The sequence below is a fragment of the Haliotis rufescens genome, unplaced genomic scaffold, assembly GCF_023055435.1.
Source record: "Haliotis rufescens isolate VD_foot unplaced genomic scaffold, xgHalRufe1.0.p SCAF_13, whole genome shotgun sequence".
Lineage (NCBI taxonomy): Eukaryota > Metazoa > Mollusca > Gastropoda > Lepetellida > Haliotidae > Haliotis > Haliotis rufescens.
This window is the reverse complement of record NW_025963813.1, coordinates 33,103,182-33,130,101: the sequence shown is the minus strand read 5'-3', so window position 1 is coordinate 33,130,101 and position 26,920 is coordinate 33,103,182. Positions and strand designations below refer to the sequence as shown.

At 39.1% G+C, this 26,920-nt stretch overlaps 1 protein-coding gene across 1 annotated transcript in view; it reads left to right on the top strand.

Moving 5' to 3' along the window:
* Positions 1–26,552, top strand: part of LOC124125056 — a 28,086-nt gene extending 1,534 nt beyond the window's left edge. Inside the window, exons 2-24 of the mRNA XM_048394678.1 lie at positions 756–931; positions 1,464–1,722; positions 2,603–2,776; positions 3,277–3,464; positions 5,200–5,359; positions 5,893–6,004; positions 6,486–6,636; positions 7,443–7,587; positions 8,049–8,220; positions 8,792–8,982; positions 15,536–15,691; positions 16,119–16,294; positions 16,755–17,016; positions 18,201–18,374; positions 20,059–20,246; positions 20,834–20,993; positions 21,170–21,281; positions 22,005–22,155; positions 23,753–23,897; positions 24,158–24,329; positions 25,390–25,580; positions 25,756–25,816; positions 26,476–26,552. Coding sequence (XP_048250635.1) covers positions 761–931; positions 1,464–1,722; positions 2,603–2,776; positions 3,277–3,464; positions 5,200–5,359; positions 5,893–6,004; positions 6,486–6,636; positions 7,443–7,587; positions 8,049–8,220; positions 8,792–8,982; positions 15,536–15,691; positions 16,119–16,294; positions 16,755–17,016; positions 18,201–18,374; positions 20,059–20,246; positions 20,834–20,993; positions 21,170–21,281; positions 22,005–22,155; positions 23,753–23,897; positions 24,158–24,329; positions 25,390–25,580; positions 25,756–25,816; positions 26,476–26,482 — 3,678 coding nt within the window. The 5' untranslated portion in view covers positions 756–760 and the 3' untranslated portion in view covers positions 26,483–26,552. The remainder of the gene's footprint in view (positions 1–755; positions 932–1,463; positions 1,723–2,602; positions 2,777–3,276; positions 3,465–5,199; positions 5,360–5,892; positions 6,005–6,485; positions 6,637–7,442; positions 7,588–8,048; positions 8,221–8,791; positions 8,983–15,535; positions 15,692–16,118; positions 16,295–16,754; positions 17,017–18,200; positions 18,375–20,058; positions 20,247–20,833; positions 20,994–21,169; positions 21,282–22,004; positions 22,156–23,752; positions 23,898–24,157; positions 24,330–25,389; positions 25,581–25,755; positions 25,817–26,475) is intronic.
* Positions 26,553–26,920: the final 368 nt, after the last annotated feature.

Genomic DNA, 26,920 nt, shown 5'->3' with positions numbered 1-26,920 from the left:
CTAAAATTACGTTACTGCTTAAAACGTCTAAAACAATATTTGATATATGGTGATACACACTCCATGCTATAAGTCCAAAGTATGTCCAAGAACTGAAATCACTGTAAGTTGGGAACGAGTGTGCTGGGTTCAACGCCGTTCTATATTCTTTTCAAGCTTGCAGAGGAGAATCTGTGTGCTTTTTTTACAGCATGTTTTGTGTAGCCACAGGAAGTGTTGTTGTGAGACTGAATCAAGGTTTCCTAACATTGAATAAATAAGTGAATATTGTTACCACGTAGAGCGTAGAGTAGCTCTAACATCAGTAAATGTCGGTTCTGAAAATAGTGCTTTAGTTGCATAGTCCAGAAATGTAACAATTGCCAAGAATACGTCAAAGAACTCGGACCCTGGGAAAATCCGGGAAAGAATTAATTTTCAGCAAACCATTCTGGTCGTAAGATCGTAACTGGATCGATCGATCAGTGACAAAAATGACAGTACCCTATGTTCCCGTTCAGGTGAATAATTGACAAGCCACTGCATGTGTTTGAGATGGAATCCATCGGAGATGCAGGATACGCTCACCTTTTCGTGAACACCCTTGATCATCACTAATGGTTCATAAATACTTGATAATGATATATGTCGTAATCGTACAATCGACTCTGTTTTCAGAAGAAACTTCTTATGATTAAGGAAATGTTGTTTATTTGTTGCTTTTCTTGCAATATCATAGAACGATAATTTAAATAGTACTTTTCTTCTGTTATAAGACAATATGCTGGTGTTTGTACTGGCGGCTCTAGCGGCCGCGACCTCGGCGGTGGACGTCACCATCGGCAACCACTGGGACGGCGGCTTCCAGGCGAAGGCCTGCATCGCGATCACCACAGAACTTCATAGCTGGAAGGCGCACTTAAAGTTCTCGGAGGCCGTTGATTCTCTAGATGTGAGGATATAGTCCTAGGTTTTCGACCTACATGAAATTGGCAATTATATCTCTTCTGGCTCGTGTGAAAGCGTGTCTGCGTCGTTGGGCCATGAATTCATTACACTTTCTATACGGAATAGAGTTTTCTCCAAATAAAAAATAATCAAATATTATTATATTCCCGATTATATTATTGTATCCAAATATTAAGAATCACTCGGGTTTACTGTAATAAATCTCAGCCATCTTATAAATATAAAAGAAAATGTAATGATATGATTTCATGGTATATTTGTTTGCACGTCTGCTGGTTGTCCGGCCGTACTCAAGATTCATCAGAATTATAATTCTTTGTCAACAGTCGATCTGTAGCCGAAATGATAACAATGTGAGATTTTGTACGATGGAAGTTAATATTAAAAAAGTAAAGCGCCCGTGACCACTGGCATCTTTATCCCCCAAATCCGACCCACCCAGCCCTTGTAACCTTGTGACGTCCGTCGATTGCGACTCTGTACAGGAGGTCTGTATGCTATAACGATGTTCACAGTGCGGCACAGCCGATGTCCAGAAGACGAATGGGGGAAAGGAATACATCCTCACGAACAAACAGTGGAACGCAGATGAACATCCTGGCGACAAACTCTGCCTGGACGTTGTTGGTCACACAAGTGGTGATATCACCCCTAAGACCACCCTAACAATAGAGGGCGTCAATGCTGGCGGAACCACCACCGGAACCACGGGTACCAACACGGGTACCCATACCGGTACCGGCACCCAGGCCCCTGTGCAGACGTCGCAAACAGGTGCGTTCGTTGGATGTGTTTTTTTTATCAACAGAATGTTGTGGTTCCCAACAGTTATACTATTAAAAACACTTAGCTAACATCTAACTGTTGGAACAGGATGGGTAGGCTTATATGAACTCTATCTTCGCGCCGTCTGTTCATTCTATGCACCAAGCCATATCCGAGTATGTAAACAACATGTACATGTGAGGAAATGCAACAACATTTGTTTGTGGATTGGTTAACGCCGCACGCAGCAGTTTCCAGCTATATGGTGGTGGCCTGTAAATAATCGATTCTGGACCAGATATAATCTAGTGGTCGATATTGTGAGCGCCGATACACACCGGGTGTCGATGAGACGCAGTCACCAGATCCATTTGGTCGCCTCTTACGAGCAGCATACGTTACTGGGGATCTTTAAAATCCGTATTCCCCATGGGATCCTGCGGCAATCTAATATATAAAAATAACTATACATGTTTTGTAGAAATCAAGCCAAACTATAAATGTCCACATATTATTTAAGTGGCACTGACTATACCTCTGAATAGGAAGCCGTACGTGTAAAAAGTTTCAAGAAGTGATCTAACTGGAATTAAGTATTTCATGCAGGTTTAATTACATTGACAACATTCACAGGGTATTTTAGTTATAGCAGTGCGTTTCCACTTGATGTGAAAGTAGAGGTATGTGTAATGCAGATCTTAGATCGTTTTCTAGTGTGCACGGGTATGGTGCTGACAAACTTGGAAACATAATCAGGTCGAGGCGAGGATTAAAACCCACAAGCAGAGGTCTCCGGCACGCAACTCTGCACAGAAAATAGCGATGACTAAAATGTAACAATTCACATACATCTCAAATGAAGTATGTACAGGGTAAATTCATGTTGCAGGAGGCGGTAAAGCAAGATACAACTATGGCGAGGCTCTTGGCAAGTCCATCTTGTTCTATGATGCTCAGAGATCAGGCAAACTTCCGGCCAACAACCCCATCAAGTGGCGAGGTGACTCCGCCCTGGGAGACAAGGGAGACAACGGCGAGGATCTGACTGGAGGGTGGTATGATGGTCAGTAGTCCGTACCCCAGACACTGTATAGTACCATTTACAACACTGTAGACAATGTCCACATGGCAATAGGACACAAATCACCCGCTAACTGTTGTATGAACATTATTATCACTGATTTGTCAAATTCGGAAATATTTTCCGCATGTCTACCATAAAGCTTTTTGAAAGCTTCACTGAGACCTTGAATGTTGCAGCCTTGATCAAACAAATTTGGTATGACTGTTTGAAGTCTTCGTCGACACTTGATTGATCCAAAAAGTGTGAAATGCAGACACCAAAGGTTGGAGCTGCTGCAATATTTCTCGACACAAAGGAAAAGTTGACTCTTGGAAGGTTGAATTCATCCCTCTTGTCATGTCTTGTGGAGAGTTGTTCCTCACTTCACAGTTAATTAAGTTAATATAAATTATGATAATACAAATGGTTGTGTCGCTTTTATTATCCCTTCTCCTAACGTATCTTAAAGAAGGGCTATGAACTACTTACTTTGCTCCCAGCTGGTGACCACGTCAAGTTCAGCTTGCCCATGTCCAGTTCGTCCACCCTGCTGCTCTGGGGATACCTACAGTGGAAAGATGCCTATGCTACCACCAAACAAACAGACAACTTCTTTGACATGATCAAGTGGCCCTTGGACTACTTCTTGAAGTGCTGGATTCCAGCAAGTCAGACTCTGTATGCACAGGTAAGATTTCGTTTTGGTGTATCCTAGTGTATCCTAATTGTGTGTGATCTACCTGCAAGGACAGACAGACAGACAGACTGGTTTATTTGCATTAAAGGCCACGAGGCCTAAAATGCAAAATACATTTAACATCATAATTTGAGTTACCACATGAGGATATACAGACTCAAATTAACAAAATTACTTATTAAAAGGAACAGTTCTTAAAAAGGTGGGTTAAGAACTTGGTAAATGGCAATACTACATTGGCGAAGTACATAGGCTTTTAAGTGAATAATACTGCTTATTTGACAATTTGGGTAATACAAGTTTACACTCATCTTCATAATATTTACACACATATACAACTTGAATTTAATCTTCAATTGCGTCACACAGAACATTATCATCGGTTGTTTTTGATAGACCCCTACGTCGATGCTGTTCACCCAAAGAATACAGCCTATTCTACACTTGCTTAATAGACGTTTGTACTCCCAGGGCATTAGGAGAGACACATATTTTTTCACAATCTAACAATGATTTCTGAGTCTGATAACAAGGTAATACATTTGAGTCTAAAGAGGCATGCCATTCTTGCAAAGAACAGTTGTGCACTCTTTCTTTAAACTGGGTAATAAATAGCTTAGGCTCACCAACATCCTGTGAAATCCAAGCGATAACAAAACCGTAGGAAAATAATAAATGTCTTACATGTGTGGCCTAGTTGGGGCGTTTCCTATCAACACTCGCTAATAAAAGGATAGCAAATATATGTATAGCTATTAAAGTTCACATGAGGCAATCTTGACCAATATTTAACACATCTTACAAAATAGGTAATATACAAATGAACTCTGCCGCATTCACCATAGACAGCAGCGTTAGATGATCTATAGCTACCTGCACGGTCAAGATTACGGTGAAGGTCATTTATGGAAAATAGCCACAAAAACACAAACCTAAACTTAAAGTCAAACACTGAAACTATTTTATGTTCATGATAACTGAAGAAGTGTTCACTGTTGCCCGAAAAAAAACGTTGCCCATCCTAATGTTGGGTGAAGTGCACATAACATTTTTATAAAGTTGGATAGAGGCACTGGAACTTTTGTGCCTATGAATCTTTAATTCAAGTAGCTAAAGTAATACGACTAAGGTCAGCAATCGCTAAGGTATGCTTTTTTGAAGTTGTAGTAGGCAGGTATTTCCCCCGATTTCCCCAGGTAATTATAACAGACCTAATTCCGTGGTGGTATGTTCTGATTTCTGTGGACGTCTAGAAATGGCGATGAAGTGGTAGCCTCTGCGTATGCGTGTACTTGCAAACACGTTTCTTGTTGATGATCGGTATGGCATGGTAGACTCTGCTTACGAGCTGAAGGTTTGGTATCTGCGCCTGGAGCAGAGGAGGGTAGTCCCTTGAACTAAGCGCTCATGTATGGCTAATTAAGGAGGAATCGATCCTGTTTTAAACTGCGATATTCTTACAAAACAAAAATCTAGGTTGTTTGCAGGCCGTCGTCGTAAGCCTGGGTGCAGCTTTGGGCAACAAACAAAATCCATGTTCGTGAACATCTGGTGTGATTACTAGGTTTCTGTGATCCTTTCCTATAATTTCTCTATTTTGCCTTTCGCGACCAGTTGGACTGATTATTCACTGGCATTAACGGCTTGAATATACTTACAAAACAAATGAAATCATTAATGACGGTATCCTTCTATGTATTCAAACCTAGTGTCTGATTTCCCCAAGGTTGGAGAAGGAAATGATGACCACCACTTCTGGGGCCGCGCTGAGGACATGAAGATGGCCAGACCCGCCTATAAACTCACACCAAGCAAACCTGGGTCCGATGTTGCTGGGGAGATTGCTGCATCCATGGCTGCTGGGTATCTGGCGTTCAAACAAAGAGGTGGGTGTTTGCATAGAAGATAATGCTGTTGCTGTTGGTGTCAGTCTTCAAGACAATGGCTAATGTTGATGACGCACCATTGCTTATGGTAGAAAATAAACTTTGCAGATTTAGCATTTAGCACATTTAAGAAGAATAGGTGAAGTGAGGTGAAACCGGGTTTAACGTCTCGTCCAAGACTGTTGCACTTATTTAGCGACGTTTGTGTGTGTGGTTGTTTGTACAAGTCTGGGGTCGACCAGTCCTTATTGTGCCCCTTAATTCAGAGTGCCATTTTTAAATGTCTTTCTGTATGACGCGACCGGGGTTCGAACCCCGGATCTTCCACTCTCCGGGTGGATGCTCTACCACTGGACCACAGAGGTGATCTTAAGAAGATGTGGGACGATTCAAGAAAGTATTCGAGATCAAATTATATATTACAATTGAAGCGACATGGTGTGTCAAATTATCGAAGCGCTATGATCAGCCATTGCAGCGTCTAACTATATATTTGATATAATGCTGACTTGACAAAATGTTTCCTATACTAGATCATGCCTATGCAAACAAACTTCTAACTGCATCCAAGCAGATCTATGAATTTGGAAAGAAGTATCCTGGAATATACAGCCAGAGTATCTCGGATGCCGGCCAGTTCTACTCGTACGTATGTTCATTGTAACGTGCAATTCTTCTTGTACGTATGTCATGTCCACCATGTAGTTCTGATCGGATATATATCTATCCCAACATACAGTTGTATTTGTATGTATGTCCATTCGAATTTTCTTCATAAGATAGAAAGTAATGAATGCTTCTAGTTTTCTCTTAATGTTCCAATTCTGCAAAGCCATATTCGAGAGATAACTTACAGCAAGTAAGCGTATTTGATATATTTGTTAAATGTATCAAACTTATTGCTGTGAATAGGTGAAATACTGCTGATATGCAGTCATCAACATTCACTCACTCACACTGGATTACAGAATGGCAAGTGTTGCAGAGAAGGAATGTGAGTTGGACTATACAGACTCACATCTGCCGAGTAGCTGTCATGATCACCATATAGTTTACCGTTGTGATAAGATTAAATTTGTCTTATGCCAAAGGTCAAATGACTCAGCTATTTATGTCTTGAATCCAGGTCCAGTGGATTCAAGGATGAGATGTGTGAAGGTGCTATATGGCTGTACAAAGCAACGGGGGATAAGTCGTACCTTGCTGATGCCAAGGGATACACCGATGATCACTGGGGGTGGGCTCTGGGATGGGACACCAAGAGAATCGCTTGCCAGGTGAACAGGTCTTTGGCTCGAAGGGGTACTAAGCTCAAGTTGACTGACAGTCAAAATATAAATGTCTCTCCTAGCCCAATTTGAAAATCAACTAACCTACACTTATGATGCCTATCAGTAAATGAATACCTAAAGATACAAACGCCGACTTCACAGTCGCCATACGGCAATGGCTAGACAAAGACTGGAAATTGGTACCAGGTGGTAGAGCTTTGTTCCTCTGTAACTATGGCTCACCCACTTACCTTTGCAAATATACATTACGTGTGATAATTTGTTTCCAAATGTTCTAAATTGTATAACATAATGAATAACACAGCGACGATATGCGAAAATGAGAGAGAATCATGATCAGGATTTCTACTAAAGCAGTGTAATCATCCTTGTTTCTCTATGTTTTTCCTTGTAACCGACTGATGGAATTGGTTGTCGTAAAAGATAAGGATGATAATGAAGTGATGAATCATTATTTACACATGCGATAGGACGATTCTGTGGTCGGTATTAATGTCAAAATTAATAACCATATTGTTATTGTCTGCCAGTGTCACGAGACCCACACATGTAGTCTCCGCTGTATATTACTGAAATATTCATATCTCGAAACAATTTCTTAACCAAAATTGTATTGACAACTGGCATTGATGTCGATAAAGTATTAAAGTAATAAAGTATTAAATCATTTTAGCAATATTCCAGCAATGTCACATCGGGGTGCAACAGAAATAGTTAACACTATTAATGAAACTATTTATTCTGTTGTTTGTATTACACCCATACTAATCTGACTGTGTTCCTGCATTCAGACGCTCCTGTACGAGGCTACCAATGACACTGCGTACAAGAAAGATATCGAGGGCTTCTTCAAGGGCTGGTTCCCCGGTGGCACCACCACCTACACTCCATGCGGACAGGCATGGAGAGACCAGTGGGGCTCCAACAGATATGCAGGTCAATATCATAGCCATCACAATAGCAGTCCAGCGCTATGTAGAGAGAAACGTAAATGCGTGCTCGAATAGTTATTCATTTTAACATGAAATCAACACGAGAGTGTACTTAGTGAGTATACTTATTCCCAATTGTGCCAGAATAACAAGAATCTGAAGGTATTTGTGGGTGGTCACATTCATGATTATTTAGAAGAAATGCTCTAGACCCCAAAGAGCATGATTGACATACAAGTTTCGGTTAAGTAAGATCTTATTTTGCCAAGTTGTATCCATGCCAAAAGTTTCTTGCAGAAATAAGGTGAAGGTCTTACATTCGAAAAACCAAATTTAATCAGTTGTACTTTCATCACGTTGTAGTAGACCAGAAAGTTTAATTTAAGGAACATCAACATAGACTTGATGTTCATTTTATGTTACAAAGTATCCCTTTGACTGGGCTTGTGTCTTTTGTCTCTGCAGCTAACTCTGCATTCGTCGCTCTGGTGGCTGCTGATGCTGGTATTGACACTGCAATCTACAGGAAGTGGGCAGTTGAGCAGATGAACTACATCCTCGGGGACAACAACTACGGCATCAGCTACCAGATTGGCTTCGGCACAAAATACCCAAGGAATCCACATCACAGATCTGCGTAAAGTTGTCTTTCACGTTTAAATCGTTATGTACGAAAATATATTTTTGAGCAATTACTGTCCATATGCCCGCCAACAAAATTATTGTATATTCGTTTTTAAGATACTCACTACATTCAGTACACACTTACTGTAACTTAACGTTATGGATATTCTGACACCGTCCTTGACTTAATACACCATTGTTGTAATATGGAAATATGTCATGCTAGATGACCAAAGGTCAATGTTTATGAGTGTACACGGATCTGAAGAAAATATTACTTCTTCATTACAGCTTCTTTAAAAATAAATATGATTACATTATCATATTCGTGTTCGTACGAAAAGTCATGTAAGACTCCACGCTGTCGCTCTAGAGAATTTGTTTCTTAAAATTAGTTTGCTATACACATGCATTTTTTGGGTTTTCATTCAGCCAAAACCTTCAGTCATGAATAGTCACTTCCCATATTATCATCTAACAGGTGATAGTGTTCTAAATCGTTTTGCACTAACTATGTGACATACAATGTATGTATGCATGTATCTAGTACATATGTCTTCCATTAACTGTGTTCTTCATTCCAGCTCCTGCGGTGACATTCCTGCTCCCTGCACTGAGGCCAACCTACATTCCTCCAGTCCCAGCCCCCACGTCCTTGTGGGCGCCATTGTTGGAGGTCCTGGTAAAGACGACTCCTACAAGGACAACAGGGAGGACTACGTTCACAACGAGGTGGCCTGCGACTACAACTCCGGCTTCCAGTCTGCTCTCGCTGGTACGTATATCGTCTGAGGTGTGATGTGCAACCAGAATTACATGTTTTGAATGCGAAAAGGTTGCTAAACATTGCATACAATTAGTAAGCCTGGACGTTCAATATGTTCATTTTTCATGTTTTATGCTAGTAATATATGACAATAATTGTGATAGGTTATGGGTATTAGTATCAGTCACTACGGTTAATTACATATTTATCTAATTGAAGCTTTCTACTTCAGGTCTAACTCATCTTGTCCAAATCAAGGAGCTGCCAGCCGTTCCTGCACCAAAGTGTCATGGTTAAGCAAACTGATTGTTTTGAATGAAATAAAATATGGAACGTTTCTACATGTTGTTATTAATTGTTGGCACTGTATATGTACAAACGAAGCAAATATGACGGCCTAGCATCTAGATAGCATCTACATTTCATAGGTGTATAAACATTCTTGGGAACTTTTGCTTTTATATAGGGCTGCACCCTTTTGTGCTCTTATGTCTTGTTTGTTTATTAGTTGTATAACGCCAAACTCCACATTACCCACGCTACAGATGGTGGTAAGTAGATTACCGAGTTTGTGCCAAACAAATTCATCGACGCCATTTCGTAACTGGGCCTCACCCCTGCAACTCTTTTACTTCTCCCTCTAAGGGTTAACCATTGTCTGAACCTTTTATAACCTAATACTATAACTGTGATGCTTATCATAATCAAATTATAATGATAATCATTCCGAGATTACTGATATTGCATAAGGCTTTTAGTTTTTCATTCCGCATATCTCTCACTTCATATAGTAACTGATCCACAGATATCATGTCCTTCAATAGCTGTGGCAATGTAGTTAGATTTGTCTTACTGAGGGTGGAATGATCAGGTTCCTACCCTTTAAGACTAGATAACATTAAATACTTCGACCGCATCAAAGAAGTAGCCTGGTTCGAGGAAGTAAAACCTCGCACTTCGCCCTCGGTTTTACTTACCCGATCCTGGCGTCCTCAGGTTTTACAATCTCGATCAAAACCTCGGTTGAGTGTTTTATCCTATACCTAATGTTTATGATATCGAACAGATAAGATTGGTATCATTTATTGTGAGTAAATCAGTGGAAGTGAATTTGCAATATAAAGATTATTGAACGATGTCAGATGTTTAATGTATCTGAAGTTTAAGTTAATCTTCCTAGCCAATTCATGTGTTTTAATTTGGGATTTTATCGAAAAAGAACACTATATTGTCACCGAAAATGCTTAGTAATGTATTGACTTTAGATAGATACTTCTAATGTTTAATCCGTCTGGAATGCCATGGAGACGTGTGGAAATGGAATATTTCTTATTATAACTTCTCCTTGTTTTTAGACACTGTGGTTACATGATCAGTGACATTGACATATACATAGTAACAACACGCTGGCCATCTCACGGCCTCGTGATTAAACATGACTATACATCCACGAACTAGGAACTGAACTGATCTGAACTGTACTTCACTCAAGGCTCTCATGGCATGTTCAGGGTTAACAGAGATTGTTACGACGTAAAATTGTAATAAAAAGGTAAATTGTAATACTTGCAGCAAATTGTCATAATTTTGACGTAAATTGTAATAACAATGTAAATTGTTATAAAATTTGACGTAAATTGTAATACGCAAATTGTAATAAAAATTGACGTAAATTGTAATAATCTCTACTTGCGGTAAAATGTAATAACTTTTTACGTAAATTGTAATAACCTTATAAGTTTAGTGTCAAAGGCGTTAAATGACTAGAACCTATCCTTGTCAGGGTTGGTACAGGGTTTATCATACAATCGTCATTAAAGTATGGGTGTGGGGGAAGGATTGAGGTCGTTATCGTACATTGTTGTATAATTATATGTATATATAAACGCATTGGAATTTCATTTCTATGGTTGTCCAGAAGAGGATTAATTACTAGAATGAACTTAGTTTTCTTATTTATTTGAGAAATACTCTGTGTTTTTTTTTACTTAATTGTAACATATCCTATTGACGATTTTTATCATAATTGTTCATATTTAACCTAATGGACTCATATTTCAATTGGTAAAGTAGGTAGTAATATACACAATGGAATAATTATAACGTAACAAACTTACACAAATACATTGATGTGTAAATGTGGAAAGTCTGACTTTTACTGACTGAAGCAAATTTATTTATTTTGCAACTGTATATTTGTACATATTTTATGTTAGAGGGGTTTACTAAGTTGCAAGAACTTGTCCCCAATACAATTCTCATTTTGTTCTGTGAATAAAAAATGTTTAAACTAAACTACACTAGCAAATGGATGACACATGATGTCATTCTGCAGTAGTCTGTGTGCAAGCTGATTTAAACATGTTTATATACATAACATCAATTTATTATTATTCAAGTTTCAATTTTTTAACGTTGCTCGGAGGATGTAAAGCAAATAATGACAATGTCCTGGACGATGTACATGTGGGTATGTGAACCCGCAAGGACTACCTTTATCAATTATTTTACGTGCCGCTTGTGTCATGTCTGTATTGTTAGAATGATACTCTAGCAACTGTACACAAATTCTATTCGACAAATATGTTAATTGATTTATCATCCAATAGTAGCTTAGCTAGGAGTCCATTGCAATAACATTGAGTTACGAGTTACCGAAGAGAGCTCTGTGCAACCGGACCCTGAAATTATGTCGATTTGCATTGGAGGTTTACTTAATTTGATAAGGAGCACATGACCGTTTCCTTGAAACAAACGAGACAGTTCAATCGTATTTATACATTATATTTTGACGAAGAATTCAAATACAACAAATGAGTGACAGATGTCAAAGGACAAAAAACCACTCGTCAGCAAATGCAGCATAGATTCCCCATGCATGGGAAAGGAGAATACTTAATACATAACATTATATGCAATGTTTTTATTAATATCAAAAGAAGGGCGTGGATATTCTTTACCTACATTGCATATACTATTAGATATTGTGTATTCTCGATCTCTGTGAACTTTTCACAGATAAAGAAATAATAATAAATAAATGCAAACCATGTTAACTTATGCAATATTTGTAGCAATGTATGATTAACATATGGATCATTAATATAACATAAAATATTTCCTTTCATAGGAAGAAGTATATTTAATGAAATAAATGAATAAATGTAACTGTCTGGATTCCTTTCATATGTCATGAAGAACTAACAACAACTTACTGACAACTTTTGCTTGGATAATAACTCCTTGCCCCAACAACAAAAACAGAATCCATCATGATAACGGTACGAAATCATAATTCAAAGTATACACAAATAATATCCGGTATCTTCGGGCATGATTTGTTCAGTTTCAAGGCATCAGAATGTATAATAAATTTGTTGCAGTCAATTATTGCTGAAATAAATCTGTTTTTATCAAAATTGAAAGGATGGATAATCTATAATGATAAGGGTTTTGTCACTAACGTAAATGTTCTCTTTGACCTTGTACGAAGAGTATTCTAAGATCATTAAACTCGGCAATCGTCGGTGGATTGCGCCAAGCAACCGTGATACCAAATTTGGTACCTCACGTATAATGCGGTACATAATTTTCGAAACAGATAATTACGTTTTTCATAAGTTATCACTAATTTGTGACTTATATACGGACAAAAATTACCTCAGAAGATAATCCTCTCTGGGGTTTTAAGAGGATTAAAATAATTCCAGCTAACATCAAGCACAGGAATAAAATATTGAAATTATAGCATACCTTCTTAACATTTCAATGAAAAGAATAGTGACTAACTAAGAAACCAAATTATATTTATCGCCGATACAATGCCCTAATCAGTATACACACACACACACATATACATGTACATACACACATACACACAAACACACACACATACATACAAACAGATACACACATAGGTATGTATGTATGTATGTATGTATGTATGTATGTATGTATGTATGTATGTATGTATGTATGTATGTATGTATGTATGTGTGTATGTAAAGTGTTCCAAGTGAAAGATGAGTGACACTACTATGTGAGAGGTCCCACAAAAATGCTGATATGAGCAATTAAAGGTTATACAAAATGTAACAAATGAACAAAGTAAGATTTATAAAATATAAAATAGAAACACAAACCTGTATATATACGTGTTAGAATGTAGCAAATACATTAGATAAACGTATCTTCTTCGTAGATAAAAGTATGTCCAACGTACGTTTTTCCTTTTTTATCACTAATTTGAGACGGACAATAATCCCCTGAAAGCATAACGATAGTCGAGTTTAATGATCTTCAAGTACGTTTCAAGGTCAAAGAGAAAATTTACTTTAGTGACACATTTTCAATTCCTTTCTATTTGGATACAAGCAGATATATTTCAGCAATTGATTGCAAGAAATTTATGATAATTCGTATACTCTTTGTATCTGTACGAATTGTACATGTGAAACGCAAGCTCAACTGACAAAGATCATTTCTAGTCAATTGGCGTCTTGGACACTACGGTAGTAAGGTTATTACAATTTACGTAAGAATTTATTACATTTTACCGCAAGTAGAGATTATTACAATTTACGTCAATTTTTATTACAATTTGCGTATTACAATTTACGTCAAATATTATTACAATTTACGTTGTTATTACAATTTACGTCAAAATTATTACAATTTACTGCAAGTATTACAATTTACCTTTTTATTACAATTTACGTCGTAACAGAGATCAATACATCCACATATTTAGTACATACACATGCACTAGTACAATAGTCACTTAAAAGCATTTATAGACATTTTTCAGAAAATTGACAATTTCTTCATGGAAAGTTTATCTTTACATTCAAACAATTTCACCTGTTTAAACATTGAAGGATTCCTTGTATAATAAGAATCTAAGAATCAGATTGTGATCGAAAGGTAACAAACCTTTCACAAATTAAGATACAAAGCTACTCAACCGCAATGTCATTGCATGTACAGAATGGGCGTGTTCTTTCAACGAATGGTAATTTCTATCCAGCGACCATATTCAACTGGTAACCTGGCGCAAAACAATTGAACTTTTGATATGCTCATCGATTCTATTGTCGCATCAACTGGCTTTATTATGTTTTTAATTAATTAACAGCAATAGCAATTTCATCTGCCGTAAATGGTCTGTCCAGATATTTATAATAACCTTAATTTAATTCAGCATCTATAGGTCTTTGAAATACTCATATAGCTTGTTAAATAATGTCTTTGCTTTGGACTATTTCCCACGGGCTAGCTTGCATTCACGTCCAAACCATGGTTTACTTTCTGTGTATATAGATCACTGTGTATATAGATCTCTGTGTATATTCCCAAAGAGCAATATTAGCAGCTGATCAGCTAAACATATCATTTATAGTACTGATAATATCAATCAGCTGATTTTCTATATCATTATCTATGCGCAAGTGTGTGATTGCATCACAGAGCCTCTCAGTATCACATGTTTGAATTTTGGCTCTTGTCTAATTTGTTACTCATCACATTATCTTGGGTGTCATCTTCTTTTGTGCCGGTTGGTATTATTTCACAAGTGATTTCAAAGCAAAGTGTCAGGACAGAGTGTATATCTGCGACTAAACGATCAAAGGTCTATAGGAAATTATGTGTTATAGCATAATCCACAACACTAACGTCTTTACGAATGGCTTTACCACAGTATTTATCCTGATGTAATCTGCCTTTTAAAATGTAAAGATTATTATTTTTCAGAAAGAATCTGTCTCTCCTGTCCATCTTCCAGCAGTTCATCAGGAAGGTCTACACTGGGGTTAACTTCCTCAATGTCGACAAAACCAGGATTCGCTCTGGTCATTGCCTTAAAGTCTACTAACATTATAACACTACTATTCAATTCATATTCCATTATGTCGAGATTAGTGAAATGTTCCTTATTAGCATATGGTGATCATTTATGCGATACATAGGTGACCCTATTACTATATACTTCTTATTCTGATCTTGTTTGTGTACCTTCAGCAATACGCAATCAGGTTGGGAATCTCATTTACAGTTCACAAGCTCACTAATCAGGGCTGTGCTCCATGCGTTACCTGTTTTCGTGAGCAGATGTTCATGTCCATGTTTTGCCCTGTCATGATGTGTAAAAATATGATCCATGTTGGATATAATAAGTCAACAGATAGGCGAAAAATGAGCTTGACACCCGGATATCTGAGATATCGGTACAATACCACGTTTGCTCTCATTTGTCTAACCACGTGCACATATAAGAGTCAAGGGTCGGGCCAGTAGATAAGCTTATAAGGCATAAGGTCAGGGTGTGGGATACGCTGAAAACATATATCTATGACTTGCAGTGACCACGTTTCACTTCTCATCTGAACATAAGGAGGTAAGGACATCTTTGCCTTTTTTCCTAAATCATGTCCCATGGTATGGGTTTGTAAGTATATATAGGTAGGTGCAAAAATATCCATAATGTTTTTCTTTTCTGAATGATTTATTTTTAACTTTTATGAATAAATGCGCTCACAATTTTGAGAAAGTGAGTCATTGCCAGATGTATCGCAGGATTATGGGATATTTATTTATACACCGCTTTTACTGGATTTGTACTGTAGAAAGAATGGTATCGCTCGTATCTACGGTGAAAATCCGGGCAGATGGTTGCCAGTAAAAGTACATGAAACGTTCCGGTCGCAGATACGGGCTTACCGTACGTACGGTGTCAACGTTTTCATGTACAGTACTCTATAGGCATCTTACTGCCAGGGCTTTTACCGCAAATCAAAATACGGGGTTATTTTACAGTGTACACAGTGTAGCGCTATATTTCTCGTGTATTCTCAAATCGCGAACCATTATTACCCTCGTCAATTGATCAGTGTGCAGTGGACGATTAATTCTCATGTCCCTGGGGAGTATACAACCCAAGCTGCCTGCGAAGCGCTAGAAGGTGAACAACCACATTACAATCTCATTCTTAGTGGGTGCATGGTATTACTATTCCCACGACGTGCACATGTTGAGATCAGTTGAAATATTCGCCCACGTTCAGCGTTTCGATTTTCGATCGGAAGCAAAGCAATAGGCACAAATTGTCACCCATACATGTTGATGTTGTGGAGTGGTTTCCCTTCCAGTCACGATGATTGTGTTTCTCGTGGCGACTATCGTGGCTGTCGGGTCGGCAGTGGACGTCAAACTCAACAACCACTGGAACGGGGGCTTCCAGGCCAAGGCCTGTATAGGGATTACCAAGGAGCTGCACTCTTGGACGGCACATCTACGTTTTGACCAAGCCGTCGACAGCATTGACGTAAGTTATTCATTGTTGCAAAAGCTATTACAGTTTTAAACAAATCGTACGATATACGAGTATATATAACCGCCTCTCTCTCTCTCTCAAAATATATATACGAGTATATATGAGAATATACATCTATCTATCTATCTATCTATCTATCTACCAATAAAATATATGTATATGCATATAGATCGATTCCGTCTTCTCAGTTCTTTTCAAATTAATATAATGGCGTTAGAGTAAATACCAATGGAAGATATTTTAAAAGATATTTAACACATTTCCATAACGCACAATTGCATAACGGTTCGTTATGCCTCGTTTGAATGCTTTGGATACTATACAGGAACAGGTTTTCCACGATATATCTACATATACGAATCGGATCTGGGTCTTCGATGTGACCACGCACGCTTTAACTGTAAGATTACCACACCGTCAATTTAACACGATTTTCTTTCTAACTCGGCAGGTATGGACGGCTGATGCCAAGAAGGCAGATGGGGGCAAGGAGTTCGTGTTGACCAACAAGGGTTGGAATGCCGACGAGCATGTCGGGGACCAACTTTGTATTGACTTCGTGGCCCACACAACGGGGGACATCACCCCCCAAACCACACTTGATATTGAAGGAATGAGTGGTGGCGTTGTGCCGTCATCAGGGTCTGTTACCCAGGGCAACCTGCCCACTAAGCCTCACCAAATAGCAACAATTCCACCAATCCCACATACAGGTCAGTGAATCTATACTGAGTGAGTGAGTGGGTTGTGTTTAACGCCGCTTTAAACAGTATTTCAGTTATATCACGGCGTGAAAGCCTAATGTGGGAGGAAAGCCCGAAGTGGTGCAGGTCTTAGACGTTTACCACTTCGGTGAAACCCACGAGCACGTGTATGGTCTGACAAACCTAGAAACATAATCGGGGCGAACCGGGATTCGAACCCACAATAATAGGTTTCTGGCGTTCCCAAGGGACGCAACCCTGAACAAAATTGTTTTGGGACTTTATATGACATTGTGTGCTCTCTTTACTGCAGAATATGTTCCCCAAAATATTCATGATCTCCATTGTTTTTGTTCAGGATATGTCGTTACAGTAAGGCTGTTAGATTCACTCATGTTGAGTGCTTAGGAATATATAACATTAAATACATTATCAAATGGAATTCGCCAACGGTATTTGAAAATATAGCTATAGAAGAAATGAGTGTGAGTGAGTGTGATTTTACGCCGCTTTTAGCAATATTCCTGCAATATCACGGCAGGAACATTAGAAATGTACTTCACACAATGCACCCATGTCGAGAATCGAACCCGGGTCTTCGGCGTGACGAGCGAACGCTTTAACCACTAGGCTACCTGACCGCCCAGAAAAAAATGTAAAATGAGTCCAACAAAAGATTATTTGAGTTTGTGTTAGCTCTTGCACAATCGACAATTTGCTTCATACAGATACGTTAAGGATAACCCACAAATAACTGGACTATCATTAATTATAACAAATATTTAACTGATCAAAATACAGCATCAAAGTAATAAAACGTAAAGACCTGCATCACTTCGGGCTTTCCTCCCACATTTAGCTGACACGCCGTGATATAACTGGAATACTGTTAAAAGCGGCGTTTAACCCAACTCACTCACTCACTCACTAATATCGTGCTGCATTTGGACTGCAAGTGGATTTTGCGCCATTTGCTTGTTGTAGTCATTCGTAATGCACGTGTTTAGACTTAAGTAGGTCAGTAAACTGTTGATTCGTTACAAATAATCTACAGTTGAAACATTAGAGTGACGTCATATGTTGGTTTTTTTTAAAGAGAAAGCTAAGATGAGATAAGATGAGGATATACGGTTTCTATTGTGTCAAATAATTCTGTTTTTAGTGATAATGACCTTTTCCATGTTATTGATTAGGTGGCGGAACGGCCAGATACGCCTACGGAGAAGCTATGGCCAAGTCCATACTCTTCTATGACGCCCAGAGATCAGGCAAACTTCCGGCTAACAACCCCATCCCCTGGAGAGGAGACTCCGCCCTGGGAGACAAGGGAGATAATGGGGAGGACCTCACTGGAGGATGGTATGACGGTGAGTGGAAGCGTTTTGATGATGCTAACATTATTATCATGGCACATGAATACTACCAGAATGAACAGAAATCCATGCAAATTAACCGTGTTGGTTGTTTTGACTATTTTCAGTGATAAGATAATAAGAACAGGCTCTATAAAAAATCCAGAATCTGTTATTTAGACAGAGTTGTCTCCCCGTAGTGAGTTTACTTAAATAACAATATGTTCAGCTTGATCACGATATTTTCTGGCAACAAACCAAACTTCTCCTAACATCATCAATCTTTGGCAAAATAGAAATCTGCAAGAAATTATAGAAATATGAAGAAAGAGGCGTGCCATTCACAGAGACAAATGCCAACTTAAAATAACAAAATATCATATCTTTGTCATTTGAGACACAATATTGAGAAAATCCTTATCATCATGGTCATGGGAGGTACACAATCATAAATCACTGAAGTTTAGTGCAACATGTAGTATTCTGAATTTATCAAATTCATTGTAATTTCCATCGTAAAGATAAAATGTACGCTGCTAAATCTCTTAATATTGTAGTGATGATTGTAGTCAAGAATTATGTGAGATGTATTCACAATCAGGGAAATGCATTTGTCTATAGTATTTTAAGCTACGCGCAATAGTTACTGGTCGCAAACAGTTCTTACAACGTAAAGGGCGCTGGTGAATGATGACCTAATTAACATGATAAATTAATCACCAAAATTAAACTATAATTATCACATGAAGGGCCAAATTAATGTCACGGGACGAAATTGGTGTGACTTTGAAGTTTTCCCACTTTTGTTTTGTTTTTGTAAGAATTCACTCAACTTGTTCATGAATTCGATGGCCATCGGTTAGAACCCATACTTGTCTGTGACATGTTCCCGTTGCTAACAATTGAGCAACTTGGCAAGTGACGATGTATTTAATCTTCATTGTACTATAGTTTGTCAAATTGTAAATAAAAACTGTAATATGAATTATTTACATATTCAAAGTGGGGGAAAAGTCCATGCGAAGATATGTATTATGCAGAATGTATTTGTGTTCATGTCAGCATGGTTATTAAAACCTTAACTTTAACCAAACTTGTATTCATTTGTCATGAACTTGAGGAACATGCTGATCATTTCATATTCATTATTCTTTTTCCTTTTGTGAGTAGAAGTGCTGGCAAACTGCACCACAAACAACATAATTAAATTCAGTCTTTGTCCATTCAGTCTCACTTTGTGCTGTGCGGTGGTTGCAATATGCACAAATAACTACAAACGTTAAATACTTTGTCAATCCGTCACACAACAGTACTGTTTACCACTCATGACACAACAAAAGGGTATTTTGCATCAGTGAAATCCTACACAAACAGCCCAAACGAAAAGCTCATGAGAGAAGCAGAGGAAACTCACATTAATTAACAGTTACATGTGATCGAACAGGTTTATGTCTTTAAAAAACATGGAAACGATTTTTACAAAACAAAAATACATACAAAAATACATTTATTGAGTAGAAGTGGCACCATGTTACAAAACACACGTGACATATATTGATTTATGGACTTCTGTTTTGTCTCGATATCCTTCAATATGTCCGGGTTTATGCCCACGGGTGGCTGGCCTACTTATAGGGTTGGAAGGTAGGTAATGGAAGGCAACAGAGGATATAAACATTATGGTGGTGCTTCCTTGCAGCTGGTGACCACGTCAAGTTCAGTTTGCCCATGTCCAGTACTTCGACTCTGTTGCTCTGGGGCTACCTGCAGTGGAAGGATGCCTATGCTACGATGAAACAGACAGATATGTTCTTTGACATGATCAAATGGCCACTGGACTATTACCTCAAGTGCTGGATCCCATCCAGTCAGACTCTGTATGCTCAGGTGAGTCATTACTCAGCGTAACGTCTCTTTAAGAGCAGTTTATCTCTTAGAAATATGACATGAATCTGCAGATACACCCCAGACGGATGTTCAGGCTCCATTTAGGACAGAGGGAAACCCACATACTGTTCCTCTTCTGACAGGAATAATCAGCTATGTCATTCTATTTACAAGTACACTTGGCATATTATGGGCATCAGTTTTGTGTATCACGGAACGATACAAATATCGCCATCAACATGGAGGAGATCATGTTATGTTGAGTACTGTGATTTCTGTACACCAGGTCGTCGTTGGGCAAGAAAAAAACACTTATTTTTCTAGCAAATTGTGTAACTGGTTGAAGCTGCCTCCAGAACAGAACATGCTTACCCTTTTTCGGAAACACCTGATGTCATCACCGATTTTCAGTGATACATTCATATTATTCATAACTATTTTCCTTTTTAAGCCCAATGGAATCTGTTTGGATAGATAATAGGGACTGACGTTTAGCATATACCTTAAGAATACCCTTACCAAACATATGAAATCATTAATCTCTGTATCCTTCCCTGTATTCAAACCTAGTTTCTGATTTCACCAAGGTTGGAGAAGGAAATGATGACCACCACTTCTGGGGCCGCGCTGAGGACATGAAGATGGCCAGACCCGCCTATAAACTCACACCAAGCAAACCTGGGTCCGATGTTGCTGGGGAGATTGCTGCCTCTCTAGCTGCCGGGTATCTGGCGTTCAAGGAAAGAGGTGAACACGAAGTGTTGAAGTTGAAATACACCACCACTCATGAAACTCATTTTGCTTCAATGGCAGATCAAATAACATGCTTAGTCTTCACTCTGTTAATATCTGACGCATTAATGTACATGTTAAAGGTTAGACTTGAATGTGCCGCCTGTCATCTGATGAACCTTTGATTACAGATGCCAAATACGCCGCCACCCTTCTGTCAACATCCAAGGAGATTTACGAGTTTGGCAAGAAATATCCCGGGACATACTCCTCCAGTATCCAAGATGCTGGACAGTTCTACTCGTATGTAGCCTTTTACGCCCTACGGAATCTGTTTCGTAGGAAAATCGAGACTGGTTATTCTCTGGCATTGACGTTTCATATTTAGGTAGACAGTCCAAGGCTACAGCAATTTTCAAATGTACATTACAGAAAATGAAGATGAATAGAATATAGTTAAAGAGGTCCGCTGGTCTGTGGAGTGTTTAACTTTTTCTGGGGTATATATCATATAAAAAAATCTAGATGAATTAATCAAACTTAACCATTTAAACAAGAGTCACCAGAAGATGAAACCTCGCAGTTGTAGGCAAAATGGAAGGTTAAGAAGCAATAAACACATACACTGTTATGCTTCAACGAAAAGGAAATATTTGAAACACATAACACTGCCACACACCTTCAACGGGGCATCACAGCTGGAAAAGGGTAATTGTGCAATTGATCAACCTGAACATTTATGGGAAATGTTCTGAGTTGAGAAGGAACAGCAGTATATTTCTCTCATAATTCTTAGTTTCCTGTAGGAGTATGGCAGGTGGGTCAGGACATGCTTACGCTTTTCTGGAACACATGGTGTCATCACTCTTTTTAATGATCCATTCATATAAGTTTCCTCACTTTCTGTCTTACGTCCAATGGAATCTGATTCCATGGCTAAGCGAGACTGGTTGTTCTCTCGCGTTGACGTTGAGTATTTACCCGTAAACCATTGACGTGAGCATGATGATGTAATTGGTTCTCCAGATCAAGTGGTTACAAAGACGAGATGTGTGAGGGCGCTATGTGGCTGTACAGAGCTACAGGGGACAAGTCCTACCTGGCCGATGCCAAGGGATACCACGAGAATGCCTGGGCGTGGGCTCTTGGATGGGACGACAAGAAGATCGCTTGCCAGGTGAAATAACGTGAATTCTCGCATTCATGACACACATTCGAAGATATTTTTGAAACTATGAACTAACATTCCTTCTCTATGTTTTTGTTTGTTTGCGAGCCTGCCCACCCGTTCCCGTTAGTCGCCTCTTACAACATGCATGGGTTGCTGAAGACCTATTCTAACCCGGATCTTCACCCGATACCTTTACGATATAAACGTTAGAAATAAAATCTCTAGGATTGAGTATAAACATGCCTGACCAAAATACATGTATGTAGCTAACAAAAGCAGGTAAAGTGGTGCGTGGTGTATAAAATAATAGCACTGTTATACAACAGACTCTATATAAACAACAAGTAGAACAAACGAGAACATAGATGACAATTTCATATCTCCTTGTAAGGCATTTAAGTGATTTATATCAGTTTCATGGATATCAATGCGTATGGTTGATGGCCACATCGCTTTCAGAGTGTTCTTAATTCATAACAGACCGCCTCCGTGGTCTAGTGGTAGAGCGTCCGCCCGAAGAGCGGAAGGTCCGGGGTTCGATCCCCGGCCGCGTCATACCAAAAGACGTTAAAAGATGGTACTTGTTGTTATCCTGTCTGGCGCTCGGCATTAAAGGGCTAAATTAAGGACTGGTCGGCTCGGAGTCAGTATACTGTGTCTGAGTGGGGTATCCATGTTAAACTGCGGCATGATATCTCAGTGTGCTAGCACTATAAATCGGCATCAGTCCGGACTAGTACAAGCAGCCACACACACACATACACGTGCATGCACGTCGCTATATAAGTGCAATAATCTTGGACGCGACGTTAAACCCAATTTCACCTCACCTAATTCATAACATTATTTGGAACTTGGGCCTGTCAACAAGGGTAACTGAGGCAACAAACACAAAAACACACAAACAAACAGACATGTAAAGTGCATGAGTGACGGAAGCTTACGGTGGAGCATTACATGTTTACTCTTTACGCGAACACCTGGGGTCCTCCTTGATTTTCAGTGATCCATTCACATCATGATCATCACTTTTTTGCCTTTTTCGCTCAATTGAATCTGTATCGACATATATTAATACATAAATCATGTTGTTTAAAGAAGCCAATCTTCTCATAAAGGGTGGGTATGACCCGTAGTTCCATTGTCGATGAAGATGGGACTTACTATACTCTCGACTCTGAAATATATGCTGGCAAAGTCTAGAGAAGCCATCTTTCCAGTAACATCCTCAAAGTACTGACAAATGCCCATGTTCAGTAGTTAAATCAATAAGCAGTATCTTAATAACATTGTCCAAAGCAGGGAAATGATCACTGGTGCACAAAAGGTAGTTGTGAACGCATTGGCAGCTGTGGGAAGCATGATGAACGAGACTACAACATTTCGACTCCTCAATGTGGGAAGAACAAAGCGTTGCGACAATATCAATCTTATCACTGACCTATTAAAGACGTTTGGATATATCAAAGTTGGAAATAAATATGTGAATACCGTCGATGAAAAAGAAGTAAGCATAAATAGGGTTTGTTATTTAAAAGTTAATTATTTGGGAATAATTATCTTATAATTATCTTAATCATTATTTATTTCATTCGTGTTTCAGGTGCTGTTATACGAGGCTACCCGTGACACTGCCTACAAGGCGGAAGTGGAGGGCTTCTTTAAGGGCTGGCTCCCTGGTGGCTCCATCACGTACACTCCATGTGGACTGGCGTGGAGAGACATGTGGGGCTCCAACAGATATGCAGGTTCATATCAATGTTTATGCATACATTCAGAAATTCCTTACATTCCATTGCAAAACCAGTGGGGCAATGCCATATATGTAGGCAACTGTTAGAGATATCTGGTCGCAAGAATCGACCAGGGGATAAAATTTCAGGAAGAACACGAAAGCATTTAAAATCTATACAATAAAAGAAAAATAGTTCACAATTCTAAACATTTCGTTTTTAGTGATTCATTCATATATTTTTCATTGCCTTTATGCCTGTAATTTCACTCTCAGCTGATGCAGCATTTGTCGCCCTGATTGCTGCTGATGCTGGTATTGACACTGCAACCTACAGGAAGTGGGCAGCTCAACAGATGAACTACATCCTCGGGGACAACAACTACGGCATCAGCTACCAGATTGGCTTCGGCAAAAAGTACCCCAGGAGTCCACATCACAGATCAGCGTGTGTTAACTTGACTATATTTTCATTCATCATCCTTTATTAGCATCTCGAATCACAACACATCCATTTATTACCTCAAAGGGCCCCGTGAAGAACCGGGGTAGAATAGCTCTTCAGCAACCCATGCTTGCCGTCAAAGGGGACTATGCTTGTCGTACGAGGCGACTAACGGGATCGGGTGGTAAGGCTCGCTGACTTGGTTGATGCATGTCATCGATCCCAATTGCGTGGATCGATGCTCATGATATCAAACACCGGGTTGTCTAGTTCAGACTCGATTATTTACAGACCAGCGTCATATAGCTGGAATATTGCTGTGTCCAGCGTTAAACAACATACTAACCTACCTCAAAAGATAAGGGGTTTAACATGTGACATTGAGGTCAATGTATTGGAATTGGAAATCTGAAGACAGATGTTGGTTTCACCACTCCCAACAATTTTGAAACACATTATTGGTCTCCTGTACTCATATACTCCGAACATATAATTCCGGTGTAAGGAAATACAGCGCAGTCATAGTATTATGAACTATTCTCTGGAACCATTTCCTGACCAAAACTTAGCAGCTATGTCTTCGTTCTGTTAAATGTTTTATTACCCACTGGGTTAGAATATAACCAAGCTCATAAAAAAATGTATGTGCACTCGTGCAAATATCCCTTAACGCGCACCAGTGTTTTGTTAATGTCACCCGAACGGTATTGTTGACGTAATTCGAATGTTATTGTGACGTCAGTTAGTAATGAAACCACAATAGTCGAATGACGTCATGGCTGAATGTTGACGTCATTCGACAATTGTGGTTTTCTGAGACGTCGGTCGCGATCAGTGCACTTTTCAAAAGGGAGCTCAAAAGGATTACCAAATGATGGGTAAGAAAGAAGTATTACACTCGCATGTGTGACATACTGATTTTAAGACACTAGTGTAAGAATTCATGTATTACCCTCACTCTCGCTCTGGAATTGCAAGAATTCTGACCATCTTTTCTTAAAATCAGTATGACACACATGCTCGTATAATAATCTCTGCCTATACATGTTTGTTCACACCACAGCTCCTGCCCCGACCGTCCAGCTCCCTGTACCGAGGCTAACCTCCACTCCTCCGGCCCGAGTCCCCAGCTCCTTGTCGGCGCCATTGTTGGAGGTCCCGAGAAAGACGACTCCTACAAGGACAACAGGGAGGACTACACCCACAACGAGGTGGCCTGCGACTATAACTCCGGCTTCCAGTCTGCTCTTGCTGGTACGTGTGGTTACTTTATTTTCACGCATAGTGGATGCAATTTGTTGTTAAATATCCCAGCTACTGAAACGCTTTCTTGGTAAATACTGGAGGTTCATTTAATGCATAGCTAATAATTGTAAACTGATGATTGATGCTGGTGCACTCGAGAACTAAGAGAAACCTTCTGTCCTAGGTCTTACTCATCTTGTCGCCAAAAAGGAACTGCCCGATGTTGGTACACCAAAATGCCACGGGTAAATGAATACTATTGTATTGCAATTCTACTGATTGAAAAAAACCATGCTGTGACAAATCAGTGTAAGTTACTCTAAATTACGAAAGTGGTATCCGGTCAAGGGAGGTAATTGATATTAATCGAGTGTCATATTATTAATGAAGTTGATTATGCTAAAACGTATGTTGAGGTTGCTACTGGGACTGATGGTGCAAATACTGATGCGTCATTCCGATTGATTGCTGAGCTTGAGCTACAAGGACTCATGGTGCAAATATTGATGCGTCGTTCAGATTGGTTGCTTAGCTTGAGCTACAAGGACTGATTGTGCAAATATTGATGCGTCATTCAGATTGATTGCTAAGCTGGAGCTACTAGGACTGATTGTGCAAATATTGATGCGTCATTCAGATTGGTTGCTAAGCTTCAGTTACTAGGACTCATGGTGCAAATATTGATGCGTCATTCAGATTGATTGCTAAGCTGGAGCTAGTAGGAGAGATGGTGCAAATATTGGTACATGTACGTGACGCAGATTGGTCGCTAAGTTCATGCTACTAGGACTGGTGGTGCAAATATTGATTGGCACTCGCGAAGCTGCATGATCTATATATAGCATAATCTCCCTTGTTCCTTCATATTACGCTGGACAATAATCTAATTTTTCCTTTTTTGCAGGTCTTAATCACGGGAATAGGGATAGAGAATTTTACCCAAGTTACTCAATTGTCAATAAAATTCAATTTTTGATACCATTTTTCTTTTATTGTCTTTAAATATTGCAAAACCCCAACTGGCAAATACATGTGTGTAAAGAGTGTGAGGAGCGATTTTATGGCATGTTTTATTACCGGGAGTGAATGGGTATAGTTTTAAGCTGCTTTCAACAATATTCCACCAATATCACGGCGGGGGACTCTAGAAATGGTCTTCACACATTTTACCCATGTGGGGAATCGTACCCGGATCTTGACCAGTGAACGCTTTAACCACTAGACTCCCCCCACAGCTTCTATTGTTAGACAGATATTTCATACTTGGCACATGCGTTCTATCCCACACATGTTCCAGGAGTGGGCCACCTGGGTAACATCTGTGTATTATTGTAGATAAGGCATTAAGG